Source organism: Achroia grisella, unplaced genomic scaffold (genome assembly GCF_030625045.1).
Source record: "Achroia grisella isolate CSIRO2021 unplaced genomic scaffold, CSIRO_AGI_Agris_v1 utg906, whole genome shotgun sequence".
Lineage (NCBI taxonomy): Eukaryota > Metazoa > Arthropoda > Insecta > Lepidoptera > Pyralidae > Achroia > Achroia grisella.
This window is the reverse complement of record NW_026713064.1, coordinates 3,369,059-3,396,191: the sequence shown is the minus strand read 5'-3', so window position 1 is coordinate 3,396,191 and position 27,133 is coordinate 3,369,059. Positions and strand designations below refer to the sequence as shown.

The following is a 27,133-nucleotide window of genomic DNA, read 5'->3' as shown; positions in this document are numbered from 1 at the left end:
TCGACGTTGAATACCTGTACCTATACTCGATGTCCTGGTTATGTCACTCACTTCCAAAATTAGTTTTACTGTCTCGTTTTATACAATATAACTTACACCAATACTCGTACCGTCGAATCCGAATTTCGGGGTCGACACCCCGAAAATCCTAAAGAACCACAACTTTTTTAGTTCGAGCGGTCCAGACGCAGACCAGTGTATTGATATAACTATGTGTGAGTTAGACAGGACTACTCTCTTTATATGGATACACGAATATAATATATAAACAACCGGTTGTTTTTGGCAACACAAAAAGTCTCGATCAAGTTGAAAATTGACCTTACGCGTAACGACCGCGTCTAGTGCGTGCTGAATATTAAATATTTCTAAGCTTTTAGGCTTTTATTGTGTCTACGTAATATAATAAATTCTATTAAAGTAGCTTAGTGTGATATTTTATATAACAAAAGGGCTAATTTAATATGGAAATGTGCCATAATTAATTTTAGTTGTTTTATCAAGGATTTCTCATTTATTCAATAGATATAGGAAATTGTGATATTTTGTAATAAAAGTGACTACCATGGCAGACGACTACAGGTAAGTTGTAAAATTATTAGTTTCTGAATTATTGGAATTTAAAGTTTAAGTTTTAGTGTTAACGATTTACCTATATGAGTGAGATAATTTATGTTAGTTACCTGTTAAACTTAGATAATATAAACAATTACCTACAGCTACAAATTATCACAGGTATAAACAAAACTAAGACTTTGAGTAATAAATATTTTAAAAGATTATTATATCCGTAAATCGCACAAAAGTCGCACAAACAACTAATGTGTTAAATATTTTGTTTCTTTCCGTATATACGGGGGACTATATGATGTTACTAATAAATTACCGAGTATTTAATTTAGTTGAATATATTAAATACTCGGTAATTTATATTATGACTGGTTCACCCTTCAACCAATATTAAATTTTGTTGATTTCCTTCTGTGATGTGATGTGATATGATTTGTTATCCAATTTGGTTTCAAATCCGATATAATATGTATTCATACAATCTTACTCCGTCACTAAACAAAACTACTAGGTAATACGTCCATATCAAATATAAGAATTAGAAAATCGCATGGAACGTTATCTATCTATGAAATATAGGTATTTCATCAACACGACTACTTAAATTTAGTTTATGATTTACACTATAACATTGAAATTACTAAAAAATAAATAAATATTCTTTATATCTGACTAAGTTAATAAAAATATTACAAGTAATGTAATTAATTTTATAAATAAATGATTGTAGAATTAATTTAATTGAAATCTAAATATATCAATGTAATGTATTTTTTTATAATATGACAACACGACAGATTTTATCAATAAGTTATTTATTTTATTAGCATGAATGGTATGGTAATATTATATTATCTGTGGTATGGGGTAACAATACGACGTATCATAGAACAAAATATTAATCGAATTTTCTTTCAAATTGATAGAATATTTGGTAAATTTAATTCTATTACAAACAATTATACAAAAAAATGCTTATTCCTCTTTCTAATATTATAGTAAATATGTGAACTGCCTTTCAGTTTCTTATCATATTGCATTAGCTAGCAATATAAAATATTATTTATTTGTCCTTATACTACACCCGACAATATTAGACACACTACGAAATAAATATTATATATAAATGCGAAAGTGTCTGTCCGTCTGCTTGTTGCCTTTTAAAGAAATCTTGACGATTAATACAGAATATCACAAAACCCTCCCTATTACCCTATACAGACTATCTTTTACTTAAAAAAACACATACAGTCATAGGTAACTGCTACTATTATTAAATTGCGTTTATTATTTAGTGATATGTCGCCAAAAGGGTACGACTTGAATTCCCACAATAATGATGAGAAGAAATTGCGACTCCAGGAGACGGAGCCACCCAAAAAAAAGAAAAAACCTCGACCATTCCGCGACAACCTGCAGGAGTTTATGTCCAACACGACTTTACACGGTTTTAGATATATTGCTGATAAGAACTTCACATCTGTAGAAAGGTAAAACTAGAAGGACTATTTAATTATTTATACGTAAAATTAGGAAATATTACGGGATTTTATTTACCAGCTTTATTTGTTTTAACAGTTAAACTATTTCCAGAAAAAAATTGACGGACAAACTAATTGTATAAACTATAATACATATATCTCAAGAAACACACAGCGCCATCTAATTCCAAACTATGCCGCGCTTGTGTTGTGGGCACTAGATAACTGCTATATACAAGTATATTTAGACTCATTTTTTTAATACATACATAATATACATAGAAAACGTCTAGACCGATATAAATATTCATACTCATAAATGCAAATGTTTCTACCATGAGAGGAATCGATCCTGCGGCCATCGGAAGTTAGGCGGTGTGCTTAACCGCTGGACTACCGCAGCCGTCAACATTTACGTATAGATAAAATTTTTGTGAAATCCCTATCATTAGATACCAAAATTTAGTTATTTAACTACAGATATAGAGTAATTATACTAAATTTTGTCAATATAAAAAGAACAATTAAGTTGATAATTTCATTTAGTTTCGGCCAGATTTGAAGTCGTCTATGTGGGTCTGGGGTATAAGTTTTGTCTACAGCCCGACACTCCATTATTACACTTATAAAATATTTTTTTTTAAATATAATAATGGTGTCTTTGTAAAATCAGATTGCATGTGTCTACAGGGTGTGGTGGTTTTTCATGGTGGTGAGTAGTATAGCAGTGTGCGCCATATTCATACGTAAAGTGTGGATCAAGTGGGACGAATCACCTGTTATTGTCAGTTTTGCGGATACCTCGAATTCTGTTTGGCATGTAAGTTAACATAGTACTTTTAGTATAAATAATAAACAGATTTTCATAGAAAAACATGTATCTATATTCTCTTCTCTTGTTATTAATTAGTCACTTTTGCTATTAGATGGAGAATTGTGTATCAGTTGTGTTAGTGAACATGAACTAAACATATAAGTTTTATATATGTATTCGAATTTTGTTTATTTACTTTTTTATATACACTCTTTATTGCACCAGATAAATTATAGGAATCTAAATTAACGGTAATAGAGTACAAAAGACGACTTTATCGCTTATGAAATCTCTTCAAGATAACTTTTGGGTAGATAAATAAGAAAAGATAGGTTGCGCTAGAATAGAATGGTAAAAAAAACATAACAATAGTAATGGTAATAACATTACAAATTAATAATAATGAAGTTCATTATTATTAATTTGTAACATAATAAACAACATAACAACATGCAATAAATAAATACAAAATAATGCAAGCAACGAGTAATTGTGACACACGCATAGGCATGATACATGGTAGTAACATAACAGTGATGACGACAGAAATGAAACTTTACAAGGAAAGATAATGTGATAGTTTAGTGTTCTTTATTGTGTTCGAACTCGACCTTAACATTTTAGCTTATTTGTCTTTTTACTGTTTATTGTTATAATTTTAGATTCCATTCCCAGCAGTAACTCTATGTACAGAGACAAAACCAAAGCAGACGGTGTTTAATTTTACAAAAATAAACTTCGACCTGAAGGAGGATCGGTCCAAAGTGTCTCCAGAGGAGTAAGTGTCTATCACCTGTATGATCCTTATATGTATGTTACGAAAAATATATTCATGCTACTGTAAACGTATATTTTATAGATAGATTTTTTCCGTTCACAAACGATGTCATTATCCTATTATATTACTTCATAGCTTATTATATTATTAATATAATAATTACGAACGAACTGTCTCTAGATAACGCCTGATGTGGAATAAGCATTCAATATTCTTCCAAAATATTATTGTGGTCGTAAATTGTAATATATTAACGTATTGTGTACAGCCTTAAAACGTTCCAAGATATGCTGCTTCTCTGCAACTATGCATCTGATCCTAATGGAGGACCTGAAATTGTTGAAGATATCCAGAGCTCTATAGCAACGCTACAGCGGGTAGGTAGGACAAATACGTGTATGTATGTATTAAATTTGATAATATCAGATCAACTACTTGGTTAGCATATTACCGTCAACGGTAGATGGCGCTTGCTATGTTAAATTTGAGAAGTTTGAGAATACGAATGGATGTTTGTCACTATTTCACGTAAAAAAGTAGTAGAAGAATTTTGATAAAGTTATACAAAGTTATGGAATAAACATCACAATAGCATATGGGATGTAGTAAATATATATTGTAGAAAGTGGCCGTATTGTATATAACTATAGATATAGCAGAGACATTGTTTAAATATAGATATGGACAAAATATACAAAATATGGATAATTCTACGCATTCCAATGATTGAAATTTGGGACTGACAAATTAAAAATCACTGAGATAATTAAATTCATTTTAAAACCAATAATCTTAATTATAATTAGTTCCGTAGATGAGATGCACATTTCCGAACAGTAAAATCAGAATATTTTGTGCTTTAGTGCTATAAAGGTCGATCGAATTATTAATGTTCCAAGAGGTATTTCTGAACTCTCCCGTCAAACCGCTCACTTAATAAAACAACGGTCGAGGTTTACTAAGATTTTTCTAATGTCAAGGCTATGTACATTGCTATAATCTTAGGTAATAACTTGTATCGTGATGAATACAACACGCGACCTTCCGTGTCTATTGAATACCTAAATCTATTCATACATATTTCCATCTGTGTAAAACGAAATTGATATTTTATTATATATAATCTTAGACTCAGACTGACTGACTGACTGATGGAAATATTGAGTGGCAAGTGGGAAAATAAATTATATGCTATATATGGTATATATATAGCAGTAAATATAATTTATTTTCGTATCACAGTTGCACATTACATATCAACTGTTTCTTAGCAACATGGTTACTTATTTTAAATGTCATGGATTATACTTTTTCTTCTTTTATATCGATGTGCCTAATACTGACTCCGGTGATGGATGAAAACATCGATAAACAAAATAACAAACCAAATTGTTCTGTGTGACCGCAGTATGCTCACCCCCTTCCGCAAATCAAATATAACTTAATTACAACTAAGTAAGCATCCCGTTTTTTTTACTATTTTTTGTTACGTAACTAACAATAAATTACTTTTTGAATCGATTTCTCGCATGGTACAAACATTTGTATTTATGTGTATAATTGTTTATAACGATGTGGGCGTTTACAATGTATCCATGTGCACATTTTATGTATGTATTTATAAATAATGTCTCTAAGTATATCTATCAGTTGTTCAATAATACAAGTTCTGCTTAACTTGGGACTAGATGGTGCCGTGTTAAGTAATATAAGTTGATTAATTAATTTTCATTTTATTTATCTACGAATAAATTTCTAGTCTATCATCCCTTAATATGATTATGTATAGGGATTATAGTACAAACCCTAAAGCTAACAATAAATTGTATACAGTTAGCTCCAACGCGCGACGATGTTTTCCTGGACTGCCTATGGGACACATTAAACTGCGAGCAAATGTTCTATCATACACTTACAAAAGACGGATATTGCTTCACCTTCAACATGTTGTCTGCTGAAGAGATGTTTAGAACAGAGAAGTAAGTTCATTTTATATTGTGTGATATCTTAGCTGTCTATTGTCTATTAATAATTGTAATGGGAACTATCTAAACCAGTGTATCCCAACGTTTTTAATGTCTATAACCTTTCTAAAATTGTTATACATATGTAACATACAAAATGTATAACAGTAAAAAAAAATATTGTTCATTTAAGAAACATAAATAATATCTAGATTTTATGAAGAAATCACTCAGAAATTGTTAATGTAACAGTCAGTAAATTTTCAAAAGATAATTAAATTGGAATTTCTCCCACTAACAATGAAATTGCCTCCCTGTAGGGCATGGACCCCACATTGGAAAACACTGACCTAAACCATTATTATAAGGAGTATTTGTAAATGACATATCCAATTCCGAGAGGGTTCGCTAATACATTATTATAAATAAAAATAATATATTAGCAGTAACTTCAAATATTAAGAATTTTCTTACACTATTTATTTTTATTTATTAAATTATAATTATAATACTTATATTAGCGAACCCTCCCGCCATCTCACGGGTGCCTTACTAATTTTCGTATTTCTCGGCTCGTACTATACTATATATAATGTACCCTTGTATTCTATATATAAACCTTACTCACTCTATCTACATATATAGACACAGACAGACTATCTATACAGATAGCGGCGGCGGCGACTGTTTTATACCATGTAAAGATTTTATTCATTTTTCCTCTTTAGCTGTATTTTCTATTTTTTTAAATTGAATAATATACTGTCCAGTCTTCACAAGGACTACTACCATGTGGCTGGTCACAATAAAAGCGCTTGGACCCTGGAGCGAGGATATCCCCCGGGTGAGACCATCAAGACTTACCCACGACGTGGACCTGTAAGTGATAAAATATGATGTCGATAGTTTATAAAAGACTAGCTGGGCCCGCGACGTCGTTCGCGTAAAATGACGATACTTCCATATAACCATTCGTATTCCCTTTCAACCCCTTGCAACCCTTTTTTCACATTAAAAAGTAGCCTATATCCTTGTCAGGGTCTAGACTATCTGTGTACCAAATTTCATTTAAATTGGTTCAGTAGTTTAGGCGTGAAAGCGAGACAGACAGACAGAGTTACTTTCGCATTTATAATATTATTAGTAAGGATAAGGATATGTTATTCTGATGTATAATCTACATTACTGAAAATTTCATCAAAATCCTTCGGCAGTTTTTGCGTGAAAGAGTAACAAACATCCATCCATACCCAGAAACTTTCGCATTTATAATATTAGCAAGATGAGTGAAAAAACCACGCGCTGAATGAATTAAAAAGTGAATAAATGTATGTACGAGTATGTAAATATTATGACAACGAAGTGTACAAGACAAGTACAAGAAGAGGACGTCTGTCATTTTGTAATTTAAGGCAAAGAAAAATGATCAGACGGCCTTAATGAAAAGATTAGAGCTCGTGAAACATTTTCAATAATAATAATTAAGTTCCAGTAAAAGACAAACACTAATAAAATATATGTTAACCGATATTGATTTATAAATGCCGTCTAGATTGGTCCTCGTTTTGTGTTTTTGCAAAACAGTGGTGTGATATTTAAATTTCTTTGGTAGGGTTAGTAGGTAGGTATATATAACAAATAAAAGTACAACAGTGAGTCATTATTAATGACCTACAATAAAACATCGAGCCTAGTTTCGATACAAGAACGTGCTAAACCACTATTGGGAGAAGGTCATCTTACGAGGATTCTACCATTGACGTATTATTCGCTAATATATCACAGTAGATGATACTTGCCAACTTGTGGCTGTTATTTAACTTAGTTTAGTTAGCGTAGCCAGGGTGTTTGTTGATAGTAAATAGTTACTAGGCATTTTCAGAAAATAAGACGTTTGATGTCTTAATTATAGTATATTAAATTTAGATACAGTATAAATGAATAATGTATAAAATGTAAGTAAATTTAAAGGCACAACGAATTTCTTCTTTCCGCAAGATGTTTGTATAAGTGAACGTCTTCTCTAGTGCGTTAGTGAATAATGTTTCAATGGATGCTACAACAAACTGATTTTTGTCTTGTAACCAAGCTATAAATACACTATAATAAAATATTGTTTTCATCTTAGCAATACAATAAAAATAATGTATTTTTCCCAAAAAAAAAAAACAAGACTCCCTTTTTTCAGAGTTATGGCGGCGTTGAGTTCGAAGTTATTTTGCTAACTGACATTCGAGATTTAGATCAAGTGTGCCGAGGCCCGGTTCAAGGATTTAAAGTATGTATACGAATTTACATAATATATTCTAAATAACAATATATTACCACATTTTATAATTACTAATTCGTGTACAATTAATTACTAGACAATTTACCTATATGATGTTATGTAAAAAGTCTTACTTATTTTAACAAAGAGTATTGTAAATAATACAAACATAATATTTGGAGATCTGAATTTAACATGAAGTTACTATGAACATTTTCAGATATCATGAATTTTATAATTGTTTAAATAATACGATATGGGACAATTTTAAATATTTGTTTAAAACTATTTCTTAAAAATGTTACTTTATGTAAGTTCGTTCATAGTTACAAAATAGAAGCATATATGTATGTTATTGACCTACTTAATCATTTATTTATTCTGACAACTATTCTACTTATTATTGTAATTTATTTGTAAGTAAAAGATACATTTAAAAACAATCTTTAAACTTATATTTACATGCGAGTATCATGACATGTCGAGTCATATTTTTTTTATGGATGATAATGGAATGCTACACTCGCTTGCGCTAATTGTTTACGCTGGCGAGGCAACAGTGGAGGATAAGATGAGTATGAGGTCTGGTCAGTCAGCCTATCACAACAAATTCATCAAGAATTTGTCACGATGGTTTCCAGGTGGATCGCGTGGAGGTCAACCTGATATGGTTCCTTGCTATCAATGAGATCATCAATCCACATTACTGTCCCCTTTACCCCCTTGACCGCCATATTCGTGATTATTGAAATTTATAGATAATTTAGATGAGAGTGAATACCAGAATATAAACTTCATTAGTTTCGGGTCCGATGAGATTGGGAGTAGATTTTAAATAATTTATACTATTTGTAGATATGGCTCCATAACCCAGCAGAATTGCCCAACATGGGTCAGAACTTCTTCCGGTTGCCCATCAAGCATCAATCGGCTGCAGCAGTCACGCCGCGCGTCACGGCCACCTCCGACGGCCTGAAACATTATCCACCACATAAGTTAGTATCTACATCTATACATAGCTGGTAGCAGCAGTTACCAAAACTGCTAATCCCTGTCAGTTATTGCTTTTTTTTATTGCCTTCCACTGTCTGCCAGCATATGGATACCGTCAACACAGGTGGAAGGGTCTTCTATTATAAAAATATTTTCTCAGTAATTTTTTATACGATTCTTTAATTAACATTTTCAACCGGTGTTTTCTATTTATAATTCTGGTACCCATAACAGAAGCTGTGCTTAGTTGGGGACTAGATGGCGCTGTCTAAATTATCCTGAGATATTATTATTATTATAATTTTCTGATCACATGTAAATTTAACTATTTGGTCTGCCGTAGAATCCACACAGAATCCTTACTCTGCCAATTTAAAAATCCATTAACATGTATACAAAAAAAGCTTTGCCTATGTCAGGACTTCGTCATTTTTGAAGTCGGTAGAAAATATTAACTAAAGAATCCTATAACAATGATGTCATGCCTAAGTTTCAAACTGACCTACTCACCTTCAAAACAAAATACCTACGCAGAGAGCGTTTAAACAAATTGTAGATTATAGATCGAAAAGGATGTATTTTTTTATCAAGACAAAGAACAACATATGCACTGCCTAATCTCATTTTGATTGATGTTCGACTAGTGAGTCATATATCATTCTTTAAAGTAATTAGTTATATAATATATACTAGCTACTCGCCCCGGCTTCACACGGGTGTAAATGTATCTATACATATAAATAAAATTGGAGTGTCTGTTTGTAATGTTGTAATAACCGTTTTTTACTACATGCATATCAATATGAATATAAATATGGTACATACACCAAAATAACATTTTCTACAATTTTTGTCTGTCTGTCTGTTTGTTTGTTCCTGTTAATCCAGCCTTTATTACATACATTATCAATGAGAAGGAAATTCTTAGCGTGAACAACTGGGTCGATTTCGCTAATTCTGTTTTGTTGTTTGTTATTGTCAGGAGAAGGTTTTTATGAAAGAACAAATTAAGAAAGTTGCGCGGATATTTTTTTATTAATTAATAATACCTATTGTAATTGAATATTCATAATTAAGACAGGACGAGATCTATCGGATCAGCTAGTAACCTGTTCATTTAAGATGATAATGATAAATATGAAATTTGCTTCCCAAAATATTAACATTTGTGAATGTATTTTCCTTCTCATACATTATCTGCATTTATGACTAAAAAATTGGGTTTCAGACGTAACTGTTTCTTCCCTGAGGAGCGATACCTGAGTTTCTTCCGCATTTATACGCAACGTAACTGCGAGCTTGAATGCTCGTCCAATCATACAGCCTACCGTTGCGGTTGTGTTCCTCTTTATATGCCTCGTAAGTATATGAACTAGCTAAATATTTTAATATTAAGCGTTTCAATAATATTGACAATAGAGAAAAAGGTTACATAGACATTGAACCAAAATTGAAATTATATTAAATAAATTCAAATCATTCTAAAAAAGAAGAGATTATACAATTTTGTTTTTTTATTAAACATAAAAAAAAATCTAAATTCATTCATCGAATGTATTAAAAAAAATTCTTACCAATATTTATATATATACCAATATTTTTATATATATTACTTATAATTATATTATGTATTCCTAATAACGCAAAATACAAGTAAGTAGTAAATCGTATGTTTTCTGTGTTCTAATTTTAAATGTACTAAGATAATCTAAAAACTACCAATTACTTTTTAAAATTAGAATACACGAACTAGTAATAACAATTCTTTCTCTATACATATTTTACACTTGTTTTTAAATTAATCATTGATTTCTTTTTCTTTTTGATAAATAAAATTGCTAAAGTTTAATATTGATTTCATTTAATACGTACCTTTAATAGGTTTTCTAAAATATGAAATTGTAACATTGCCGTTCAATTACAGATGGTCCTGATACAAAAGTCTGTGGCCCTGGCAAGAGACAGTGCGTTACTAATGCTTTCGGTAAGTTATTGACAAATACCTATCTAATACTTTATTTGAAAAATAACTAAAACTTCATGATTTTAAGTTATTTTTAGTCTAATAATATTTCATAAATAAATTAACGAAATTTTTGTCCTTCCGACTAATACTACCTACAAATATTTCTTTGTTGTGTTTTTGAAAATATTTTGTCAAAGCCAAAAACATTTAAAAATTACTTTAGTTACAAGTAACATACAGTATTTTATGTTCAAAGCATTTGAGTTCTCTACTAAACAAAGCTCTGTATACTATGGGTAGGTATACTAAACAACTAGTAGAAATACTTTTTTTTTGTCAGTACCTACATAATATAGGACATTTCTATAAAAATTCATAATAATTATGCAAAGGTGAAGAAGTTATAAGTACAAAGTCTTCAGCCAAACGAAAGATAAATAGTCTTTGTAAGCTATGTTTTGATTGTAGGTTGCAATTAGGCAGTGAAATTATAGCATAAGAGTCATAAAATCATAGTCCTCTGAAATAACACGGGCTATGTGATATGATAACGTGATATCCGTAGTGCGGTTCGTGTATATAGGTTATGATTTCCTCTATAATGTGGACCGTCAACTTGTTTCGCACTGAGATTACGTACCAAAATAGGTGGCTACTTAATTAACAATGGAGATGATTTATTTGCTAATAGAGGAACTGTCGCTCTCAAAATCGGCACTGGACGAGGACTCCAAACACTTGACGAAGAAGTGCGACTGTTTAGAGGCGTGCACGGAACTGAAGTACGACGCGGAGGTGTCTCAAGCGGTGTACGATCTCACTACATACAGACGACACTCCAATCCTGATATCGCTCATGGATGGTGAGATATTGAACTTATTGTGAACTCGACTTCGAGGATTTATCTTACGTATAAAATTCTCGTGTCACAATGTTTGTTACCACACCGAAACGGCTTGATCTATTTTTATAAACCTATATAGTTGTTCCCTTGTAGGGGTATTTTCATACCCCTAAGTGATAAAAGTTGTCCACCTGTAACATTTTTTTATTTTTTTATAATGTGGCATTTAAAATACATACAACCCCAATTTTTTACCCTTCTATCACGAACCCCTATTTTTTAATAGCAATGTTAATTCATATGGCACAACAACATTTGCCGCTAGTACATATACCTGTATATTTCAATGTAACAACAAACGTAGACGTATGAGGCTAGACGAATAAGTCTACCCGCAATTTTATTTACGAACTACCCGCTAGTCTTCAGTTTACCCATGATAAAATGTCTGTCTGTAAGATATCTCTAAGATACAGATCTTACCCATACCGTGACTTTCTTAAATTTACGATACTTGTCAACAAACCAAAACTTTAATTCTACGAAGTTTTAAACTACAATTATGAAGTATATTTATAATTTTATGCACGCATTTTCTAAGGGACGCAGAGAGGTCAGTTATTTAATTACTCACAGCGATACGTATTTTTAATTGTTAAATTAGGTATCCAATATTATCTTCAAAATACCTAATTATTAATTATAATATAAAGTCAGTAATATTAAAATTAATGTAGGATATTTTTTGATAGATATTTGTGGTTATTATTTCCCTACCACAGTTAATTGAATGAACTGGCTGAACTGTTTTATTAATTTACCCCTATCACCATAATGTAAATTTAGAGTTAAAACGCCTGGAAAAAACCTGTCAGAACTGATTCTAAGACTATTAAATATACTATATTACAATACTTAATTGTTTATAATATTATATATCTTACTTATTATAAAGGCGGATGTTTGTAAATATGGATGAATGGATGAATGTTTGTTACACTTTTTTTTATTTTATAGTAATATCTGCCGCATCTTTTGTGGGGACATCCTTTTTGCCTTTTTTTTATCCGGTAGATATGTTCCACTGTTTTGTTTATTTTTTTTTAAACTACCGAATGGATTTAAATGAAACTTTACAATAATATACATCAGAATAACATATATGGGTTAAACCGCGGGCATTGCTAGTATGTAATATGTGATAAATAAATTTCTATTTGACATTAGGCGCTTGCCTTCCGGCTTGGTGGTGTACTTCGCCGAAGAACTGTTCACGTCACTGCGACGTTCGGAGCTGTACGGCGGCGTTGACTTCCTGGCCAATTGTGGTGGCATCATGGGCCTCTTCATGGGTTTCTCTTTCCTTAGCGTCATCGAGATCATTTACTACTTCACTCTGAGGTAAACTTGCATACAATTATTTGTAAGTACTAAGTTTGACGGCCTTGGTGGTCTAGCGGTATCACACTTACTTCCGATGGTCGCAGGTTCGATTCCTCCCACGGCTAAAACAATCTTGAGTACGATTGTTTGTATCGGTCTGTGTGTTTTCTATTTAAATTATGTATGTATTTACAAAATATCTAGATTTTTATATCCGCTTTCTACTACCTATAACACAAGCTCTGATTAACTAGATAGCGCCGTGTAAATTGTTCTGAGATACTATTATCATTAAATATGAATATTATATCCACACCCTGGAATCTGTGTCGGTGTCGGACAGTGCAGTTTCAGAGGAGCTTCCTCCCGCGTACACTTAGATTATGGAATTAACTACCTGCTGAGGTTTTCTTTAGAGACTACAGCATGGAGGTTTTACAAGAAGGGTATCTATATTAAGGTTTCTTAAATATCGATAACGCGCACGTGACACCTCTGGTTTAAGGCGGTATAAGCTACGATCACCGTTTACCAAAAAATGGGCCGTATACTTGATTGCTACCATCTTAGTATTAATAGAATATACATACATATATTGTAGTCAGAAAATACTACTGTATTTTCTGACAAATAATTTTGTGATAATGTAACCCCAATGGTGTTGGAAAATATTTTATCAATTGAAATGTCTTGTGCTTTTCTTAATATCTATTTTTTTTATATAGGTATATAATTTTATAACAGTATAAATAGTCAATTGTCGTCGCCATGGTGAACGCAGCACTTGACATGGTCACATTTCGCTGGTAACCTATTTGAATCTGTGGCAGGGGCAAATCTACCACTTTTTGATTTCTTATCGTTGTTTCCTTCGACGGAGAGTCAGTCAGAAATATGAACATATAATGTTTTTTAATGTTAGCTACATTTGAACTCATGATCTTTTGGTTGTAAATCGGGGTATTAAATTAACTCGCTCTCAAAAGAAAAACTATTATTGTATTATTAGCTATATACCTACACTATAACATTAAATAGTTTTTTTACAGCTCAATTAATTTCTTATACTTAAATAAATTTCAAATTATTTTCAGATTGTTTTGTCGAATACGTCAGTCCTCAACAGTGGTAGCAGAATGAATGTTGCAGTCTATTCTATTTTTTCATTATAAGTTTAGCTAATTTTATTATTATATAAATACAATGAAGAATCTCGAATCGTATTTTAAATGTATGATTGTATACAAATTATGTAAATGCTATATTTGTGATAAATAGAATTAATTGGACACAAACTACTAATTATGTATATGATGTCTTTCTATAAAAAGAAGTAATTTAATATTTTGCCTACACTTGAAGTGAGTGAATTGAGTTTCATTCAATATTTACGACTCAACAATTTAAAAACGATTCTCATTATTGTACAATATAATGAATTAAATTTAAGTTTTTTACTATTCAAATAATGTATTTTTTTATAATGAATCACAAGGTTTACAATGTACCCCTTATGCGCTGCTATTTCGCAGAATTAAGGTGTTATTCCTCTGAATCGAAAGACCATTAGAAAAGAAGGAAATATATATATATATATATATATATATATATATATTATTAGGGGTTCCCGGTTATTGTCAGGTGCTAAGACCTATAGCGTTGCGACCTGCATAGATCTTGCATAGTGCTTGCCCTTTTTCAAAGTTCGCTACCTAGAACCATCAGAGACAAGAATTAAAAGATATTCTTAGGAACGATGGTTTTTATCTCCTCAGGATAGAGTTTAAACTTTCCAAAGTACATATTTCGTTTATGCGTGAGTGGGCTACAACCACATAGGATGTGGTGGCGTTTCCTCTTCAGCTTGACAAAATCTGCAGATTTTTGTTGGCAGGCACAGGCCTAACTTTTCCATGTTTTATTTAAAAGATGATAAATGAGTGATAAAAGATAGCCATGATAAAAAGTATGAATAGTGTATAATGACTAAAACAAATATTAATTCTGATATTTCATAGACTTATTAATTAAAGTAAACAACTTCTTCGCTTCGTTCCTCTGTATCGTTTCTGGTTATTCAAACTTTTAACTACTTTATTAAGTTGTTATGAGCCAAACTACGCAAATACTACATAAAATCGTTATCGGTTGTAGTATTTATGCAATCTATACAGGCACATAAAGAAACATATGTTTAAAACAAAATAGCTAACGTAATCACCAGAACGAAAACAAATAATCCACGAAACATAAAACCTGCGTGACTGGTCTACTAATAATGCTTAACTCGCATCGCAGTCACTCCGTCAGGGCTGCCAACTTTAAAACATATAGCCTCGAGTACGAAGAAATCAAAATCTCGTATATTCTCTCAATTTTGCTTTGTAACCTCGTATTTTGAGTGATTTCCTACGATCAAAACCTTGTACAAACTTGTAAGAGAAAGTAGACATTCTCGTACTGAAGACCAAAAATCTGGTACCTGTACGAGGATCCTCGCACAGTTGGCATCCCTGATACTATATACCCGTTGGGACGGTGTCGCGCGAACAGCGACCGCGCCTCCATTCGACGATATGGCGCTACGTACACAACTACTGCGTGCCGGTAAATAAAGTGCATTTTTATTTTTGTTTAGTTTTAGTTAACTTTATTTCTTCCGAATGTTACAGTGTAAAGTAATTAAAAAAAAATACAAGCCATATAGAATTTTCTATTATTTTAACCAGTATGAATATATATTTATATGCACAGATGCAAAACAAGTTTGCGTTGACTTTGAAAACATAACAACTGGAGTTTTTGCTTTATCTGAGTTAATATGCAGTTATAAAGTAGAGGAAAATTTCATATTACCTATTATGTCGTGGTAAACAATTTGAAGTAGCAATTTTCTGTGTCATATTTATCACTATAGTATCACATTATTTGTTAAATTGTGACGTCAATATTTAAATATGTTTTGAAACAATAGGCAGTTATTTGCTTTTCTTACATAATTTTATCAATCCAATAACGAAGAAGTCAATGATTATAGATGTATAATTTGTCTTAGTTTTTCACATATTGGATAATGAATAAAATCAAATCATAAATAATTTATTCATGTACGACATTTTAGCCGCTCCTGAACGTCAAATTTTTTGCATAAATTTTTTTTCCTACCGTACGGTTCAGTATACTAATTCAATTGAGAGAAGAAGATATGTGATACCTAGAACCAATTTGTTGGTAGTAAATTAGACAATTACATACAGGTGTAGGTATAGTGAGTATTCAAAACATTTGAAAGGTAGTTAATGCAAACATACAATATTACAGTGTGCAATGGTTCTCAAGCTCGTCAGTTTAGTGAATTGAAGGGAAAAGAACGCGAAGGCGTAATTTTACTTCGAGACGTGCTTGACGACCGGCTACGAGAGATTAAGAGAGCAAAGACTTGGAAACATGAGAGAGTACTTACTTCACCTCAAGATACAAAGGTATGTTCTAGTACAGTGTGTGTTTTGACGATGACTTTAATATCCGATGGTCGCGGGTTCGATCGCTATACAATAGAAATGTTTATATGTACCTATAACAATTTAAAATATTTTTGTTTGTCTCTTTTGTTGCATTTATGAAAAGCAAGTGTATAAGTTTTCTAGTAATTAGTGACAGTAATATGCTAGTTTTGAGACTGCATAGTATCTAGTCCTAAACTAGATGTTCTGTAGTCTCTAGAGTTATTAATTTATTTAGTATAATTGCGTTCGATTTCAAGGAAAATGGAGTGGACATATTAGTCATGTATATTCCACATTTACTCTATTAGTCAAAGTGAATTATTAGGATATTTAGACATTTGAATAGCGTTATATAAAGCCGCACAAAAATATGTAGGTATAGTTTGTTACAATTGTTACACATATTTAAGGCTATTTTCGACGACCTCGGTAGTCTAACGGTTTAACCCACCGCTTTACCCCCGATGGTCGTTGGTTCGATTCCTTGCACAGTGAAAATAATTGTATCATGATATGTATGATTTTTTGCATTGGTCTTAGAATAGATAAAACATACGAGCAAGCTCGTAGCTATAACATTGAAGGTCGTGAAGCCATGCTGTTGTTATTTTTGTAATATCGCAATGACTGCAATGATAAACGATTTTGAAAACAAAGATAGTGAATGGTTGTTCAAATGTACTACTATGTGGCAACACCGCCAGTTTGATAATTCAGTCAATTCCCGCGAAAATGCCGCACTCAAAAATGTCATACAAAGTTGTGGTAGTCGAGAAGTTTGAGCAGCATTTATTGTGTATGTGTTCACTAACTGGTACTATCATAAGAACTACTAATTATAATGTGTTATTGATGATATAATATATATTGGACACAGTTACGAGTTTTTCTGCCGTCTGGCCACTGATGACTCTAAATCCACAACTTTAACCCACAGGTATAATGGACAAGGGCTTTCGCATCATCAAAGACAGACATATGCCCTAACTACAAAACGAATTTGGAAATGACTGTCAATAAATTTCATCCTTTTCGAGGATCATCTTACATTGATTTACCACAGAATGTAAAAGCTAAGAAAGTCATCGTTGATGCAAAATTAATAATCAACATTGTTTAATTGACATTGCTTGTTTGGCTTTACTTTACGCTTTACTATTAGGTATATTCTGTTGTTAAAAATGCTGTTAGTTTTATTATATTTTAAAAATGAATGAATGAATCAATCAAAACCCAATGTATGAATGAAACATACATTGTGTTTTGGTCATATACAACTTGTTGTAAAATTAAACGATCTCGAAAATGTTGAATGTCTCTTAAAGAATTATGAATTGTGACTTTGAAGCTTTTTAACAATCATGTTTCTAATTACGCGTAAAACGTAATTATGAACATGTAGTACTTTTGTACAAATGATGACGTTGTTCCTGCATCCGCTTGCATAGATGAACCGAAGTGTTTTTGTGATAATGATTCTAAAATGCTTGTTTGAATAAATGATGTTGGTGATTGTTGAACGGTGATTTCTTGATTATTACTATCATGTCTTCTTTATAACTCGGCATTTTTCATATACAATGGTTTCCACTTTCTTCAATACTTCACAAATTTCATTGTCGTAAATAGAATTTTGTAAACAGGTTTCTGTAATACACGTTTTAGTATTTCTATCACAATGTTGACAATTATTTTTACTTTCTATTCTCTCTAAAATTTGACACATTTAATTATTATAGATATAATAACAACGTCGCTCTTAGAATTATCATAAACGATAAAGAAACTGAACACTAGTGTGTTAGGAGACTTCATATTCACACAATAAATGCTTAGTGCAAACTGTTCTGTAAAGATAGCAAACCACTGATATAAATACATTTTGTAATTGCATTAAAATTAATCAATATATTGTATAGATTTCTAAATTTCTGATTTTTCGTATTTCTGAATATTTTATTAAATTCTATGTTAAAAATTTCATTGCATGGTGTTGAACTGCCGCCGTCTTCGTTATTTATCGTTATGTATGACATGCCGTCTCTGTATCAGCGATTCACAAGAGAGCTGGTTTTCTTTTGTTTTTTTCCCGTATAATTGTAAAATTTATCCATAGAGTCAAGGATACTTGTCCCGCGTCGATTTTTTAATTTCAGACGTGGATTGCGGGGTCCGTGACAAGTAATCTTTTTTAAAAGTGTACCTAGTATAACTATTTCTTCCGGAAATATATTCGATGAATCCTATAACAATATTGTATAATCAAATATATGTGAAAAGATACCAAATATAAAGCAAATTTTGTATTTAAATTTGAACAAAAAGTTCTTACATCTACATTTATATACTAATAATATTGAAACGGCTTATAGTAAATTTAATTTCTTTTTGTGAAATCATTCAATATCGTTATTACATAGTTGGCTCGATGTTGTTGCAAATTTAAATAACATTAAAAACAAACTAGATAATAGGCGATTTGTCAAAAGTTCTTGATTGAAATATAAATGTTAAATAATTTTAGTTCTATCAAGGGCAACGCTTAATGTAATCATCAAGTCATTCATAGTTTTAAGTATGCATTACAGATGCCAAACTTCTTGTTTAAGGAACACGAAATCAAATCAATCCATCAATTTTATTTGCTCATCAAAAAATATTAAATTCTACTACAGCTAAATACTCCGTTGCGCGTGCTCTGGGTAGAGTTTTTTAAAAATGCCGTCGGGGTGCATGAAAAAACATATGATATTTTTTTTCTGTGATAAGTATCTAAAAGGTGTATCGAATCTACGTATTGAGGAGGAGCCATCAGCAAGTTTGCTATTCCAGTTACAATATAAAGAGGCATTTAATTGTTCACAGGTGACTGTTCAAGGCGCTAAGGGCGATTTCTTAAACTTCTGTGCAAATAATTATTTAGGATTTTCTGTAAGTACACATTATTGTTACATAAAAAATTTGCTTATTGTATACGAACAATCTGTTGATGATAAATTAATACTGGATACTATTGCACAACATACGTAATATTTAGTGTAGGTACATACCAAACACTTCAATATTGTTATAATTTTTAGGTACAAATAAATACTTAGTTATTTAAGAGCACGAATAAAATACATAATCTGTTCATGGTATAAAAGAATTAATAGATGAGTATATAACGATAAAGATAATAATGAATTAAATAATAATTATAAAATTTTACGACATTAATTTTATTCATATTTAACTTAAATATTCTACAGAAAAAAAATAAAAATATACATATACAATCATATCTTTATTAATACATGTGCTTAGTTTCCAGAAAATTTTAATTTAATCATTGACAATGAACTTAATTAGTTGTCTAAACTACATGTTTTCCGATTTTTAAATGAAGGCTAAACATATCTATTAAAGAATTTTATCATTTTGTAGTCATTATATTCCATTTTTTAGTGCTACAAATTTATCGATTTATATAATTATTACAGGAAACAATAATAAATATAAAATATTCATAATCAAATATCTACCACGAAAACTTTTACATTTTAGCTTCTTAATGTTCATTTTATCCTCCTATCCTATCTAGAGACGATTATATTTTATCCTCGACAATATGTCGATAATAAGATACACCACAAATTGTTACTAAAAATGCCACAAAAAATTGAAACTATAACAAATACGTTTATTTATTGACAGAATCACCCCGAAGTGGTAGAAGCAGCCAGGGATGGTTTGAAAAAATATGGCGCTGGTCTCAGTTCAGTTAGATTCATTTGTGGAACACAGATTATACATAAGGCAAGTAATTATCTATCTTCAGCCCACACTTCTTACAGAGCAAACAGAAAATTCATAACTACTAAATTTGTGTAGTTACTTTGCTTTTCTGAAATTTTACCTATTCAAAAACTCAGCAAGGTATTATTTCTTTTTCGAGAAATAATCAAAATTCCTTTATTTGTATTTCTAATTATTTCGGATCAGATATGTATCATATTAGATATTGATTTTTTTTTGTCCTTTATAAAAACGTAATAAATTAAGAATTTAAAAATTCATTTTAAACTCAAAGGTCAATGTAACTGTTTAAAGGTTAATTCTTACGCATACTGTCTGATTCTGAATTACTTTTTATATTTGGCACGTTTTATAGGATACAATACACGTTACAATACACGTACAATTTGGCACGTTTTATATATACAATCTATTTAACTAGGTAAACTTACGTTAACTGAATTTTAACATGCGACCGTTTTAACTTTGTAAGGAAAATTATGTAAATCCAAAGACACTCGGTGACCGTGGAGACACTGCAATTTTATCTAAACGTTTCATACAACCTTGACAAAGTATTATATATTATGTAGAAGTATTGAGTTGTAAAAACTGCATCTCATCTGTAACAATTGTAAATATATGTATGTATGTAAATAAGATTGCCTTAATTTATTTATATAAAAACAGCTATGTATATAATACGTGCTTTGTTAATTTTCCATAGCTAACAATAATTATTACCAATGTTTCTGGTCTCTACATTCGTACTATTAAAATGTTTTCTATTTTTTTGAGAGTATCGTGAATTCTAGTTGAAAGAAATCGTGTACGTAACAAGTAGACTTTAACCCGAAGCATATTGGGTTGAATATGGCCGACAAAAAAACTGTGTCTTTCTATGTTGACTGTTAACTGCAGCTGGCTTTTATGATTTCACCGGACGATAGCAGCGAGTGCAGATGGCACTCCAAACCCGCGGAAGGATTTATGGAGCGGTTGAAGGCCAACTCCCGCCTAATGGATACGACTTTAGTTTTAGGGAATCGATCGGAGGGGGGACCGCCAAGGTTCAGCAACAATATACAACATTTCTGTAAGTGACTTATTTTATATTTACAGGAATTAGAACAGCGTTTAGCCAAGTTCCATGGCCGCGAAGATGCTATACTATACGGGTCATGCTTCGACGCGAATGCTGGACTTTTCGAGTCTATGCTTACCCCTGAGGACGCGGTGTTCTCTGACGCCCTGAACCACGCCTCAATCATTGACGGCATACGGTTGTGCAAGGCACAGAAATATCGGTATCCACATAGAGATTTAAATGGTATGTATTAAAAATAAATGACATTAATTGCCTAAGTACTAAATACTACCTACTTTTATCTTTACTCATTAATATTTGGTATGATTTGCTTTAGTTTTATTTTTTTTTCGAAAGGAAACAGAATTTGGTATCTTAATATTTTTAGTATATTATCTGATAACATTTTGTGATAGATTCTTTGCCAATAACATTTAGTAATAGATTTTCAGTATTCATTTTCAAACTTTTTTGTTTTAATAATTTCGTCAAGATTGATGTCGGTTATTTTAAATAACAAATACTCAAAGTAAACTTATAAAAGCTACCCGATGTTACGCAGTAATCATTATGTTGTCATGTGACGCCCTAGATATCACTTACGTTGTCATAACGGAGGACTAATATGTAATGTAGGGACATACTGTAAATTCACTTCCTAATCTGCATACTGTAACCGAAGCACAGTTTACAAAGAAAGCTACTTGGAGACTAAGGTACCAACATAGACGACTGATGATACTAGATATATTTTATTATGTTATTAACAATTAACGACGACGTGGTTACAAGTTTCTATAAGTTTCTATCTTATTAATAGACTATAGACTATCATAATAGTCTATTAATAAGATAGAATATCACTAGCTTTAAAAGAATGTTGGCACATCACTAATCGTCGTATACTGTATCTTAATATTTGTAACTACAACAGTCTGTATCTAAACTAGAGTTGGAACACTTACTGGCGCACAGCGAATCCCGCATCAAGCTGATCGTTACTGATGGTGTATTCTCAATGGATGGGACCGTGTCGCCCATTGCTGGATTACGAACACTCGCGGACAAATATCGCGCCCTATTGGCAGTTGATGACAGCCACGCTACTGGTTTCTTCGGCGACACTGGACGGTATGTTGCACCTTTTTAGGCTTGAGCACCTCCTGTATACTACTAATTCATCAACATGCATATTGTGGTAACCACTAAAAACACCGATCAATCTGGGACACTATTTCAAAAATATGTCTACTGTACCAATAGGACAAATAAATAAATAACCCTGGACAATTAACCCACTGCCATCTAGTCCTACGGTAAGCAGAGCTTGTGTTATGGGTACACAACTGATGTTAATACTGAGTTTTTTTTTATAAATACATACATAATATACATAGAAGATACCCAGACCGGTACAAACAATTATACTCATGAATAGAAATGTTTGCACCGTGCGAGGAATCCAACCCGCGACCATCGGAAGTAAAGCGGCGTGCTAAACCGCTAGACCACCGAGACCGTCATAAATAGTTGCTTGCAATTAGTTAAAACACATGCAATTTAGTCGGCATAAAGTTAATTGTTCGGTCAGCATTCCATAAAAGAGCTTTTAACACTATACAAACCATGAGATCCTCACGCCTATAATACACTATTTCGTATCTGTTTGCACTCTGGCTGTGACAGGAATGTTAAACTAAATATCTTTAAACAATTTCTATTATAACTCGTTTTTGAGAATAAAATATATTGATTAGTAATGAGATTATGGATATGAACAAGTTTATTCAAGTCTCAAGGATATTTGCCATTCCATCCCATGCGTATAAGAAAAATACAAAAATTGATTGGATTGAAAATTATATTAACATTATAGAGTAGATTTGAAACTTGGAAACTATTATAAATATTTTACATGTAATTACAAAAACTGATCACAGAGGTATTCAGTTTATATCTTTACTCACATCTTTTTTAAGTTGTAGATACTTGTATCTATAAAAAACAACGATGAGTGATATAATTAGTTTGTTTAAAATGCTGCAATCATTTGATACACGATCATAATATGTACCTAAGTAAATCAACTAATTAATTCATTGACAAATTTATTACAGGGGTACTGAAGAGTACTGCGGCGTGCTGGGTGCTGCCGATATAATTTGTTCAACGTTGGGCAAGGCTGTGAGTGGCGCCGCCGGTGGCTACACTACCGGACCTAAAGAATTGGTCACATTGCTGAGGAACGTGTCGAGACCTTACCTATTTTCTAATGCCCCTCCACCGCCGGTTGTCGCTGCATCGTTAAAGGTGACCTAAAATATATAATACTAGCTACTCGCCCCGGCTTCGCCCGGGTGATGGTGGTGATACGTTTATTATACATATAAACCTTCCTCTTGAATCACTCTATCTATTAAAAATAGACGCTTCAAAATCCGTTGCGTAGTTTTAAATATTTAAGCATACATAGGGACGGACAGACAGCGACAGCGACTTTGTTTTAGGTTATGTAATAATACATAACAATTTTGAGTAACAATATGAAATGTATACATATAAAACAAATTTAGAAGTGGTATAGCATGTTGTATGGCTACGTGTGGTTCTGCAACATGAATGGAACTGCTTGAACCCGGAAATACCACACCTCTTCAAAATACTGGCGTGAAGTGTTTTCGAGTATCGCATAAGTGTACATTCCAGACGCCCATTTCTTTCCGCTTATCTCTTTTGCTAATTACTACTGCTACCCACCTCTTCTTATAAGGTGGTATAAATATTACTGTGGGCTATGTGCAGAAGTTTTGGCCCTATTGACTGTACAAAAAATATTAAAACAAAATAAATGGGCCAGTCACATAAAGTTGAAAGAAAAAAATTCGAAATATCCCACTTGAACTTGCATTTGCACTTTCCTGAATACACTCGAAAACATAATTTTTATTCACTAGAGGTAGGAAAACCAACTGTTCGACACATATCTCTAAAGATATACATATACCTAATTATTTCTACGCATATTCCAGTCCTTAGATTTGGTAGAGCAAAGTGATGATCTGAGACAACGGTTGCGGGAGAATACAAGAAATTTCCGTAGTGGTTTGAAGGCGGCTGGACTTACGGTGGCTGGCGATGATCACCCTATTTGTCCTGTGATGGTCGGCGAAGCGCCTTTAGCGGTGGAACTTGCATCTGGAATGTTAGGTAAGATTTTTCTCCTGTCGTTGGATCAATGTTCAAATTTAATTATTAATTTCAATGCAATTTAAAATATGAGTTATAATTTTAATTGAATTAAAAAAATAATTAAAAGTGCATAATTTATAAATTATAAAAAACTAGCTGATCCGTGCAATTTCGTCTGCCTTACTTGACATTTATCATATTTCAACCAATTTACATATATTTTTAAATTACAGCCTTTGTGTTATTTTGAGGTATAGCATAGCTATATTTCTATAAAGTTTCTTCAAAATCCATTCTGTAGTTTTTACGTGAAGGAGTAACAAATATATCCATCGATCCATCCCTATTTACAAACTTTCGCGTTTATAATATTATTATTAAGTAAGACCACTTACTGTAAACTATCCGTAGTACCTACATAGATTAAACTATGAAATTACTTTAATTATGAAACTATTTCTTTAAAAGAGCAACATGTAACAAATATATAATACACTAATAAAGCTTTACTTTGTAGGTTATACAATAAATATTTTTAATATATTTCATTATTAAGTTAAAACTAACTCTAGTAACGCTGATTCTTCTACACAGCTCAGCGCTCAATACTGTAGCGTAAACAACCTATATACCACACCGCAAATTTTCAGTGGGTCCATCAGACTTGAGACAGCCTTCGTACTGATAGCTGAAGAAAAAAATAACATAAAACAAGCAACTTTATTTTCGTTCATTCTTCTCAGCCAAGAAGAATAAACAATAAAGTTACCGAATTGTAATTATGATTTTACTTTTACAGTTCATTATAACGGCGACATATATATTCAAGATTATTTCTCTAGACATTCTTCTGCTAATGGCCATGGATTCTATTAAAAGTATTTTTTTCAGAGCGTGGCATATATGTCGTAGCATTCAGTTATCCGGTGGTGCCGAAAGGACTGGCGCGCGTAAGGGTGCAATTAAGTGCCGCCCACACTCCCGAGGACATAAATCGCGCTGTACAAGCATTTTCTGAAGTCGCTAGGAAAATTGGTATTGTGAAATCTTAGAATACAGGAAGTACTGCACTAACTAATATACTAAAATTTTCTTTAAGAAAGTCTTGAATTTATAAAATTGTATTATATAACAATTGTAAATATCAGTAAATGTAAAATGGTCTGACTGAATAAAATGTTAGGAAAGATAAGATACTTTTATTGACAATTAAATGCAGGTGTGTAACATAATTCGGTTATAAATAAATTTCAGAAAGATACTAAATGCTGCTTCCGATTTCGTCTGCTTTTTGAGATTCAAGATAGAACTGTGCGCTTTCTTGAGATAATGAAATTTCTGAAATTTCAGACAATCTAATTCTTACAGAAATTTACAAAAATTTATAAAATAGAGTAAACCTAATATTAAAAATACCAAAATAACTCTATTTGCGTATCTCTTCCTGTTACATGAAATTAATTTTGATGAATATGTAATGCGATACCCCTTAAATCTCTGATGCATCTCTTTTTATGTAACTTATTAAAATGGCAAATAATTAATAATTGAACATTTTTATGGTAAATCATATATACATCTCTTGACGTTCAAAGTGACGTTCTTTCGAAATGGCAAAGCATTTCATTATGATTCGTGAAAAGGTAACAAGTAGACATACAACATTCCAGTTCGTTTTTATAATATTATATATATGGATTTTGGACGTTTAGGTACATGGATTTAAATGATATTTGGTATCCAGATGGACTGCAACTTACGATATTTTTTGTTCATACTCACTCAGAAAAAGACAAAGGATAATAAAACATCGCTGTTGTGTAATAATAATTGATCTATTAACAATAATTTATTACAAGTAATAAAACTCACACTCAGACAACTTCGAACACTCAGTGCGACCTTTATAATCTACTCTCGAGTTATAAATTACAATTATAATATTAAATTATTTACATTGGTATTATAATTATTATTGAGGTCTCATTTGTCGCCGTTATTGCATTTAATAAAATAATTTTTCGGCTCCGTTCAACGATATTGTTCATATTTTTCAATCGAATATAATCCTATTAGTTTATAAACATAAAATGACAAACACACAATGTGAAAACAAGTCATAAAATCGTTCATCAATGACGAAATCTAACAAAACAAAAAGAAATGATTGCAGTCATTAACTTCCATGTACAGTATCTGTTAGAAACCTAATATGATTTAGCAATAGTATACTTGTCAAGGTAAGTTGTTATCATTTATTAACTCTTGCTGTCTGAACAGCTCTACCAAAATAACATGAAATTTAATGGATCGAGAACAAGTTAGGCTCTTTTTACCCTGATGGATTAACGCATCAGATCAAGACGACTAAGTCGCGAACCAAAACTAATCTATGCTTCGAGGAAATTTAACCTTTTTCTATTCTTTTGCAATATAATGAATTAAATCCGAAATTCACAACAAATCCAAAATATCGAGAAAAATGGATAAGATTATCGGGTCTGCCCGACG

General features: G+C 31.7%; 2 protein-coding genes across 2 annotated transcripts; both read left to right on the top strand.

Annotated features, from left to right (window-relative positions):
- The first annotated feature begins 565 nt into the window (after positions 1–565).
- Positions 566–14,267, top strand: LOC131853829 (pickpocket protein 28-like). The gene is made up of 14 exons (XM_059204882.1): positions 566–582; positions 1,866–2,060; positions 2,742–2,871; positions 3,528–3,643; positions 3,912–4,020; positions 5,477–5,622; positions 6,378–6,486; positions 7,796–7,885; positions 8,732–8,871; positions 10,098–10,228; positions 10,794–10,853; positions 11,527–11,698; positions 12,908–13,081; positions 14,158–14,267. The coding sequence occupies exons 1-14, from the start codon at positions 566–568 to the stop codon at positions 14,201–14,203; spliced, it is 1,635 nt and encodes a 544-aa protein (XP_059060865.1). The 3' UTR covers positions 14,204–14,267.
- A 1,300-nt stretch (positions 14,268–15,567) lies between these two features.
- On the top strand, positions 15,568–25,814 carry LOC131853757 (2-amino-3-ketobutyrate coenzyme A ligase, mitochondrial). The gene is made up of 9 exons (XM_059204787.1): positions 15,568–15,670; positions 16,385–16,545; positions 19,435–19,500; positions 20,266–20,367; positions 21,469–21,676; positions 22,384–22,564; positions 23,551–23,743; positions 24,463–24,640; positions 25,514–25,814. The coding sequence occupies exons 1-9, from the start codon at positions 15,640–15,642 to the stop codon at positions 25,672–25,674; spliced, it is 1,281 nt and encodes a 426-aa protein (XP_059060770.1). The 5' UTR covers positions 15,568–15,639; the 3' UTR covers positions 25,675–25,814.
- Positions 25,815–27,133: the final 1,319 nt, after the last annotated feature.

Coding starts and splice junctions, on each gene's coding strand:
- LOC131853829 (XM_059204882.1), top strand. Junction 2,872..3,527: donor CCTCGAATTCTGTTTGGCAT/GTAAGTTAACAT, acceptor TTATAATTTTAG/ATTCCATTCCCAGCAGTAAC. Junction 8,872..10,097: donor AAACATTATCCACCACATAA/GTTAGTATCTAC, acceptor ATTGGGTTTCAG/ACGTAACTGTTTCTTCCCTG.
- LOC131853757 (XM_059204787.1), top strand. CDS start 15,640: ATGGCGCTACGTACACAACTACTGCGTGCCG. Junction 16,546..19,434: donor CTTCACCTCAAGATACAAAG/GTATGTTCTAGT, acceptor AATTGTTCACAG/GTGACTGTTCAAGGCGCTAA. Junction 23,744..24,462: donor TTGTCGCTGCATCGTTAAAG/GTGACCTAAAAT, acceptor CGCATATTCCAG/TCCTTAGATTTGGTAGAGCA.